The sequence below is a fragment of the Heptranchias perlo genome, chromosome 24, assembly GCF_035084215.1.
Source record: "Heptranchias perlo isolate sHepPer1 chromosome 24, sHepPer1.hap1, whole genome shotgun sequence".
Lineage (NCBI taxonomy): Eukaryota > Metazoa > Chordata > Chondrichthyes > Hexanchiformes > Hexanchidae > Heptranchias > Heptranchias perlo.
In genome coordinates this window covers 3,728,673-3,738,713 of record NC_090348.1, presented here as the reverse complement: position 1 = coordinate 3,738,713, position 10,041 = coordinate 3,728,673, and the positions used below count along the sequence as shown (strand labels likewise).

At 40.0% G+C, this 10,041-nt stretch overlaps 1 protein-coding gene across 1 annotated transcript in view; it reads right to left on the bottom strand.

Annotated features, from left to right (window-relative positions):
* Positions 1–5,233: 5,233 nt before the first annotated feature.
* lta4h (leukotriene A4 hydrolase) overlaps positions 5,234–10,041 on the bottom strand; it is a 63,116-nt gene continuing 58,308 nt past the window's right edge. The window contains exons 15-19 of the mRNA XM_068004616.1: positions 9,984–10,038; positions 8,606–8,701; positions 7,650–7,732; positions 6,638–6,742; positions 5,234–5,575 (exon numbers count right to left, since the gene is read on the bottom strand). Coding sequence (XP_067860717.1) covers positions 5,458–5,575; positions 6,638–6,742; positions 7,650–7,732; positions 8,606–8,701; positions 9,984–10,038 — 457 coding nt within the window. The 3' untranslated portion in view covers positions 5,234–5,457. The remainder of the gene's footprint in view (positions 5,576–6,637; positions 6,743–7,649; positions 7,733–8,605; positions 8,702–9,983; positions 10,039–10,041) is intronic.

The window sequence follows — 10,041 nt, the reverse complement described above, 5'->3', positions numbered from 1 at the left end:
GCAGTACTGGAGAGGTCAAGGACAGAATCTATTTGGTTGGAGTTAAGAAACAATAAAGGCACCATTACACTACTGGGTGTAGTCTATAGGCCACCAACTAGTGGGAAGGAAATAGAGGAGCAAACTTGCAAGGAAATTACAGAGAGATGCAAGAACTATACAGTAGTGATAATAGGGGACTCCAACTATCCTAATATAGACTGGGATAGTAATAGTGAAAAGAGCAAAGCGGGGAGGAATTTCTGAAGTGTTCAGGAGAACTTTCTTGATCAGTATGTTTCCGGCCCAACGAGGAAGGAGGCATTGCTGGATTTGGTTCTGGGAAATGAAGTGGAGCAAGTGTCAGTGGGGGAACATTTAGGGAACAGTGATCATAGTATCATAAGGTTTAGAATAGTTATGGAAAAGGACAAGGAGCAATCTAGAGTAAAAATACTTAATTGGAGGAGGGCCAATTTCAGTGGATTAAGAATGGATCTGGCCCGGATAAATTGGAATCAAAGATTGGCAGGCAAAACTGTAATCGAACAATGGGCGGCCTTTAAGGAAGACACGGTTTGGGTACAGTCTAGGTACATTCCCACGAGGGAGAAAGGCAGGGCAACCAAGGACAGAGCTCCCTAGATGATGAGAGATAGAGAGTAAGATGAAGCAGAAAAAGGGGCTTATGACACATCAGGTTGATAATAGAAGTGAGAACCAGGCTGAATATAGAAAGTACAGAGAAGTGAAAAGGAAAATGAGGGGCAAAGAGAGAGTACGAGAATAGACTGGCACCAACATAAAAGGGAATCCAAAAGTCTTCTATAAGCATATAAATAGTAAACGGGTAGTAAGAGGAGGGGTGGGGCCGATTAGGGACCAAAAAGATCTACACATGGAGGCAGAGGGCATGGCTGAGGTACTAAATGAATACTTTCATCTGTCTTTACTAAGGAAGAAGATGCTGCCAAAGTCACAGTTAAAGAGGAGGTAGTTGAGATAGTGGATGGGCTAAAAATTGATAAAAGGGAGGTTCTAGAAAGACTAGCTATACTTAAAGTAGATAAGTCACCGGTCTGGGATGCATCCTAGGTTGCTGAGGGAAATAAGGATGGAAATTGCGGAGGTACTGGCCATAATCTTCCAATCCTCCTTAGATATGGGGGGTGGTGCCAGAGGACTGGAGAATTGCAAATGTTACACCCTTGTTCAAAAAACGGTGTAAGGATAAAACGGCAACTACAGGCCAGTCAGTTTAACCTCGGTGGCTGGGAAGCTTTTGGAAATGATAATCCGGGTCAAACTTAAGTCACTTGGACAAATGTGGATTAATAAAAAAAAGCCAGCATGGATTTGTTAAAGGCAAATCGTGTTTAACTAACTTGATTGAGTTTTTTGATGAGGTAACAGAGAGGGTTGATAAGGGCAATGCTGTTGATGTTGTGTATATGGACTTTCAAAAGGCGTTTGATAACGTGCCACATAATAGGCTTGTCAGCAAAATGAAGACCATGGAATAAAAGGGGCAGTGGCAGCATGGATATGAAATTGGCTAAGCGTACCATCTACAAGATGCACTGCAGCAAATCGCCAAGACTTCTTCCAAGATACCTCCCAAACTTGCCACCTCTACCACCTAGAAGGAGAAGGTGGAACAACACAACCTGCACGTTCCCCTCCAAGTCACACACCACCCCGACTTGGAAATATAGCGCTGGGTCAAAATCCTGGAACTCCCTACCTAACAAGCATTGTGGGAGTACCTTCACCACACGGACTGCAGCGGTTCAAAGTGGCTCACCACCACCTTCTCAAGGGCAATTAGGCATGTGCAATAAATGCTGACCTTGCCAGCGACGCCCACATCCCATGAATGAATAAAAAGGTTATGTTGAAGCTTTATAAAACACTGGTTCGGCCACAACTGGGAGTATTGTGTCCAATTCTGGGCACCGCACTTTAGGAAGAATGTGAAGGCCTTAGAGAGGATGCAGAAAAAATTTACTAGAATGGTTCCAGGGATGAGGGACTTCATTTACGTGGATAGACTGGAGTAGCTGGGGTTGTTCTCCTTACAGCAGAGAACATTGAGAGGAGATTTGATAGAAGTGTTCAAAATCATGAAGGGTTTAGATAAAGTAAATAAAGAGAAACTGTTCCCATTGGCGGAAGGGTCGAGAACCAGAGGACACAGATTTAAGGTGATTGGCAAAAGAACCAAAGGTGACATGAGGAAAAACTTTTTTACGCAGCGAGTAGTTATGATCTGGAATGCACTGCCTGAAAGGGTGGTGGAGGCAGATTCAATCATGGCTTTCAAAAAGGAATTGAATAAATACTTGAAGAGAATTTGTAGGGCTACGGGGAAAGAGCGGGGGAATGGGACTAACTGGATTGCTCTTACAAACAGCCGGCATGGGCTCGATGGGCCGATCGGCCTCCTTCTGTGCTGTAATCATTCCATGATTGTATAAAACTCCTCGCCAATCCATAAATTTATACTAACTCACTAACTTACTTCGGACTTTTTGTCGGGCACTTCCTCGAATAGGAAGCGGAGAAGAGCCCAGCGTCAGTTCAGGTGAAGTGAGGACCCTGGGAGAAGCGAGAGGATCGATCTCTCCTCTCAAACAATCAGATCGCAGATTTTTGACAAGCTGCGAAACTATCTCTGCAGGCTTAAAACCAGGATTTGAAAGGTACAACATTAAAATCAATGTAGAAACAGTTATAGACAGCGAAAAAAGGGTAAGAAATAATTGAATTAAATTTTTAAACATGTTTTTCCAATTTAAATTTTTTTTTAAATGACCAAAAATTATTAAAATAAGGAGTAATGAGACTCCACATCTTTAAACGTTAATGACTTCCAAACAACTAAAAATTAAGACTTACCGCACTGTTAAAACTGAGTTTAGACCTGGTATTTTTAAGTGTACCTGTTTGGTGATGTAATTAGTTACTTTCCAGCTGGGCAGATGAGCGAGTTTGCGCTTTTTCAATGATTTCCCTGATTGCAGCATGCGATATCCCTTTAATTCGAAGCTGTTATATCGCCATTGAACCAATAGGAGCAAGTTCCAGATTTCCATGTTTCACTGTTCATGTGTGAACGCCAGAACCTGCTCCTCCATTCGCCACTAACAACGGGGAGCGCTGATCGGCTCACCATTATTTTGGGAGCAATTTCTGTCCCAACGTGGCAGAGAGTGCATTGAAGGAACTAATGTCACTGTCTGTATTTGAGTGCCCGTTGTAAAATAAAAAGATTTCCCTATCAGAGGATCACCCTCCTCCCATGCTGAGGGAATTTAAGGCAACGTTTTTTTTTATTTGATGTAAGACTTTATTCGAGGAACAGATAATATGCCAGCTACTTCCGTTATCTCTGATGAGGGAGCATGATCAGTGCAGCACTGAAGTATGTTTAAAATTGAAATTGGAGCTTTTCATTCAGGCAAAACTTTGACAGCAAAACACGTCTCTTAGAGACAGGAAAGGGCTAGTCTGGGACACAGGTCCTGATCGAGTTTAGGACAGCCAGTAGACGTCGCAAAAAGTACATAGGCACACAGGGAACCACTTTTCTTCTGGGTTGCTAGGAGGAGATGAATCTTCCATTCCCAGAGGCTCCCAGACAATCTGGCAGTCACAGCAGCCGAGTCTTATAGTGTAGTCCAGTATAGCAATGTAGACCTTACTTGATGGCAGAGGAATGCAAGAGTTGGGAAGTGAAATTTGAGCAGTGCCAGCCGTTGAAAAGAGCAGAGTGAAAACTAAGAACAAGCAGGGTCAGGAGGATGGGCAGTGTGCTCTGCACAGGTAGCTGTAAATTTGTGGCTTGGGTGAGAATGCATCCAACTATTAGGGTCAGGGAATCTTAAAGCAGTGCAAGAAAGGAGATTGGTGGAGAAAGAGCACAGAACAGCCAAGGATTGAGACGATAGAGAGGAGCTCAATTAAGGAGCTGGCAGCCCGAGAGCCATCTTGAATCATCCAATTTGTACGTAGGACTGTTCTGGAGTCTCCAGGAATTAAAAGGTTAATCTCCTAGACACAGCTGCGAGCAAGCACCGAAAAATCAGTCATTAAAAAAGTGTATTTTAAAAATTTTCTTTGAACACTTATTAGTAATAAAAATATTGGAGATAGAAAAAAGCATATTTGACTGGGTGAGGTGGTTTCGGTTATCTGATGAAACCTCCAGGAATGCATCCAACCAGAGTTGGCAGCCCTATTTGTTAGGAAAACAGTTTATATGAAATCTCCTCCTGCACAGCACAGAAAATGCTTTCAATTAGTTCTTGATAAACAACACTAGCCACTGCAGATACATATACAGATTTATTCTCTCTCGTAATATATCCAGGGGCCCAGCAGAGGTGAGTAGTGGCCTTGGTGATTATTAGCGCATGTAGCAATACTGAGGATTGGAGGAGGTTTGAAAGTAGGGGTGAGATCCCCCAGTCCGAGAGCGATGTCTCAAGTGTTGGTGAGGTTTCAGATGGTGGCAGTACTGGGAGTACAGGAGCAGTGAATGCAGGCAGCAGGATTTGGGAACACTGCAGAGGGGGTTCTAAGGTCTGGGAGAACTGCAAGCAGTGAGGTGGAGAGGGTCCTGGTATTTGGAAGTATTGTAAAAGGGAGGTAAGCAAGACTGGTAGGAGTGTTATCCAGATCTGGCAGCACAGGCATTGGGGATGGATGACAAACTTTAAATTGTATCTGCACAGTGGTGAATAATGTGACCCTGTGGCAGACTCACTGCTGAGTGGTGAAAGACCACGGCTTAGAAGCAGCTGCCCTTGAAAAATACGTGGTTCGGGTTTGCCGCCTCAAATAACGCTCCTAACCTTAGATGATCTGGCCAATAAGTCTGAATATTTAACATCCTGGAGTGTTTGGAGAGCCGCATATGCTGAGGCCTTCATGAATGTTGCCATTCTGGAAAGACAGTCAGTCTGGAAACAGCCTAGCTGGTTTTTGGACCATAGATGTGAACTAGGTCCTTAAATTGCTACATTTTCCAAATAAAGTTAACACCATGTGGCTTCTTAGGAAGACTGGAGAGTTCTATCTTTGGAGCAAGGGAGAAGGGGATAACCCCACAGGAACTAGTTCAATACGGAGTACAGTAGCCACCAGGATTAGATAGGATATGGACTAAGGGAGCAAAAGGAAAACAGGCTGGGATCATGGGGACAGTAACAACCCTAAAACCAAAGGAAAGACAAACAAACAGGAGAAACAATTAAAGATCAATAATTTTATTTCAAACAATGCACTTATTTATTCCACGGAACTGTGTAATACATTCTAAATTCAAGGTTTCTTATAGATCAATTCTATTTCACTTTAAACTGGCTGAACAGTGATGGGAATCAACCAATAGTTTGTTCATAATTTGTTGAGAAGGTGCCACTGTAACCAAAGTGCTTTATTTTGCATTCTATTCTGAAAAGTAATGGTCAATTATTAGACAAGGTGGAGGTCCTTGGCCACCAGTGCAGCTGTGATTGGGTGCATGCTGGGTTTGTTCTTCACAAATGTATCAATTGTTTGCTGACGAGCCTTTTCAAAGTTGTACAGATCCCTGTAACATTCATTTAAAAACAAAGTATTAATGAATCATCTAAACACAAGAAAATTACTGCCGTTACACAATCTTAATGTTTGCAATGTTGAGAGGAAAAGCAAGTGGGTCCCACTCTCCTACAGACATCAAAACACCAAACCCCAACAATCAGCAAGGTTTTCTGTTGCTTGTTTCCTGGCCACTTTTATAACTAATACCAAGATTAAGAGAGATAATGGCCATTGCAGGACTGAGCAACACTGTCAGGGAACCTTAAAAAGGATCAGTAAGCTACCAAAGCAAAACTACGATCACGGACGGAAATAAAATAGTTTTGAAGCAGCTATATCTTTGTGTATTCATATGTGTATGTAGACAGGAAAGTCGGCCAGATAAACAGGATGACAACGTTCACAATATAAAAGGGAATGTCCAATCACAATGCAGGGAATGTCATCCACCATTTCCTGGAAAATCAGAAAGTGTTCTTACAGGGTAAAACTGTGATACTGCAGTCACTAAAAGCTTAGGGTGTGTACTTGTTTGCTTGCATTGATCATCTCCCTTTCCCCTCCCCAAAAGAGTTCAGAACTGCTATTTAAGTAAATGTTTGGCAGCTAAACAGTCTGTTCAGCACGAGTCAAAATTTGCAAATGCATATCTAGATGTACATTAATACAATTCTACAAGCCATATTTTAATGGCTCATTTTCAATTAGACTAGAGCAAGAGAGGTAATTTTTTTAAAGATCTTGGTCTATGTTACCCAGTTTATGCATATAAAACTTCAGACATTAAATATTCTTTGATATGTCACACAACTGATCATGTTTTAAAATATTGCTAAACTTTATCAACCAAACATTCGATTTAACCACTTTCATTAATGTGTTGCATAATTAAAAGGAGCTACGATTTTTATATTTAAAAACTCTATTAAGCAGTCTTCTGTTTTGTTTATTCTCTTTTCCAACCTGTATCTTACACCCCTGAAGGAGGGAAAGTTCAGTGCAGTTCAATACACTAAAATGAATATTACACAGTAAATATTTAATTATAAATTTTATTTTCAAATGGTACCTGTAAAGAGGACGAGTGAACTTCATTCTGCCTTGTACGGTAACCATTTGCAAAGCAAGAGGAATGGCTTCTTCCCACTGAGCTCGGAGGCACAATCGCAGCCATCTTGTGTGGAAGAAAAAAAACTTGAGATTTCAAAAAAGAAAATCTAGGCAATTTTATTAAAATTTCTATCCGTAGGCTCAAAAATGGTAATAAAATGCCATGAAGTGGTATACAGGGCTATGGGGAGACCACAGGGCAATGGGATTAGTTTTGGACTGCTCAGCACAGACACAGCGGGCCAAATGGCCTCCTTCTGTGCTGTAAACTTTTATGGTTCTACATCTCTCGATGAAGTCACTTAATTCAATAGCTCTAAATACCCACTTTGCTGTGTTTTTGAAATTGTTTAATTTAAATTATTGGATAATTAACATTTTTAGCACAGAAACTTTGAATTATTAGGATTAGACTGTGTACGCTTTTTGTTGCCCTTAATTTATCCCCTCAATTTGCTCCCCTCAAAATGACAGAACTACAACTAATGTATTTTGTTGCATTCAGTCCACCTTAGTTTCACAAACTACATTGTTTGTAATCTCTGCTGACTACACTTCTCTAACAAAATATTTTATCTAAATATAGTGTACCCTCCAGTAAAACATTTTGTGCTGTTGTAGATTTTGTCTTCACCCTCCCTCCTGACCATCACTTCTCCCAAAAGTGCTGACTCATGGTAGGAGCAGTAACCACAGGCAGTAGTAACTCTCCAGTACCTCACTCAAGTGATCATTCATCACTGCGAACCTATGCAGTGAGGGTGGACAGGCTGTTTGAACATAAGATAGGGCTACCATAGCTGAGCAAAATCCTGCTTTCTCAGGACTTCCACACACATTTTTTCAACAAGGATTCAACTGGATAGTGATGGGGACCAGGAGGCCTGGTTGATTTTTTCCCATCCCTAGCTCATGGACACTAAAGCCAACAGCAGCACGGCTACAGTTTCAAGGTTTTCATTGAATTCTACCTGAATCTTATCTCTGCATTTTTGATGCCGTTGAATTTGTAAACCTCCTGCATTCGTTTCACATTTTTGAGACACAGTGGAGGCTAAAGACCAAAAGAGAAGTGGTTACTGCAACAAAAAGCAATATTGCATATTTATTTAACATTAATTAAAGCACTGGTCCTGTTGGAGGTCATTTTCTTACTATTTGCATAACCACACCCCTTCATTCCAAGAAAAATTAGATAAAAGTTCTCTTAAGAGCAGCTATCTTGAGTATCATTTATATCACCTTTTCTGACCTGGTCCCAAATATTAGTTACACAATAGACTGGCCAAAACAGAAAGGGTGTTAATGATTCATATTCACCACATTTTTCAAATACAATTTCACAACTATAAGCAGTGTCCATCAATTCATTATAAAGTGTAGCACACTGAAATCTTTCTCGCAAGTGAAATCAATTAGCTAACTTTTGTAATCAAAGACACTACAAATGCAGTGATGAATTTAAACTGCTTCTTGGGGGAGGGGCACATTAGTTAAATTAAGATAATTTGTAACATCGGCACAATTTAAACCCCAAGTCCTACAGATAAAAACTCCACTGAATACCAACTACATTTCAGATCGTAGTACAAATTTTCTTCTTAACATGCATTTTTTAAAATGAATATCTAATTAGTAAAGTGAGGAATTTAGAGATCCATAAAGATATTACCAAGCAATTTTCTAAGATTAATTTTAATTCTACTTTTTGTAAAATCCTTGACAGTTATGGGGCAGTCAATGCTATTTAAACTATACAATTGAGTCTAAACCTATGTTTATCCTTAAAAAGACTGCACTCTTATAATTCTCAAGATGCACAAGTCAGTAAATATTTATTATCTCCACTTCAGTAAGTCAATGCAAGTAGTCACTTTTCCGACACATTGGATGAATGCACTTCAATCCACCTAAACCAATATCCTACCTCCAATAGCAAAAGAGCAAGAAATTCAATTTTTTGCTGTGATGACATTTGCTTCAGATCCGCTTCACCGAAACAGCTCAACTCAGCATCTGTGGCCTGCAAACAATGATTTAATTTAATATATATTCATATTATTTTAAGAATGAACTTCACATTTACCAATGAAACTCAATATTGACATCAAAACCTGTTTTAATATACATATAAATTAATGGTATGAAGATAGTCAATAAAATATCCAGTTTACAAATTTAAAAATAGGAGGTAAAACAAACAATGAAAAACAATGCAACCAGATTCAGAACACTATGGATCTTCTAAGCAACTGCACTAATTAGTGGCAAACTCAGTTCAGTCTGCAAGTGTAAAATAATTAAAAAGCAACAAGCCAAAAGAGCACAGCCTATATTGCTTAATTTAAAAATCACAATTTAAATTCTTAGATAATTCAATCTTTTTGCACTAAATTCCCACTTTGCTGCATTACGTGCTTAATGCATCATTTCTTTTTTTTTAAAAAACACAAAAAAGCTTCAGATTATCAGGAGCAGACTGCATCTGCTAAACAGATCAGTACAAGTGCGCTGTTCAGGAAAAAGATTGAAAGTTTAGGATATAATTATCAAACTGACAACCCACTGCTTGCCTGCACTGGGTTGCATCGGTAGAAGGATAATGTTCAAATCAAAAGTGGATGCAAGGCCTTGGTCAGACTCCATCTTAAGTAATGCATGTAGTTTAGGCCATCCAATCACAGAAAAGATATAATTCTCAAAGGAATCAGATGCCTCAGTGGGCAGTGGATTCTGAATCTAATACATTAAGTTTTCAATTTGTACCTTTTATTTTTAAAATAAGATTACATTTTAATTTCTTGTGATCAAGGAAAATGACAACTCCCAGGAAGATACGCTCCAGCAATTGTACAGGACGTGCAATGTGATCAGAAGACCAGAAACAAAGGCAGCAGTCGGCCATTGTATCAGGTTTAGCAATAGGGTACAAAGTCACTTTAACCTCCAAACAAAATGTCAGAAGTGATGCAAATATACAGGTCAGTCAGCACCTGTAAAGAGAAAACACAGGACTGGGAACTGGATAAGTACTTGAAAGGAAAAAATTTGCAGGGCTATGGGGATAGGGCAGAGGAGTGGGTCTAGCTGGATTGCTCTTGCATAGAGCTGGCACGGACTCGATGGGCTGAATGGCCTCCTTCTGTGCTGTAGCCTATGATTCTAGGACACTGACGTTTTGGGTGTTTACCCATCATCACAACCAAAGACCTCAAAATGTCAATAACTGGAAGCTGACTGATCTCCTGTGTATTTCCAGCATTTGTCGTTTTCTCTTTTTATTTAATCAGAACAATTTTACTCACTGTGCTCCATCGTTTACAAAGAGCTATGCAATCATCAGCCATTGAGGTGTCGTAACTG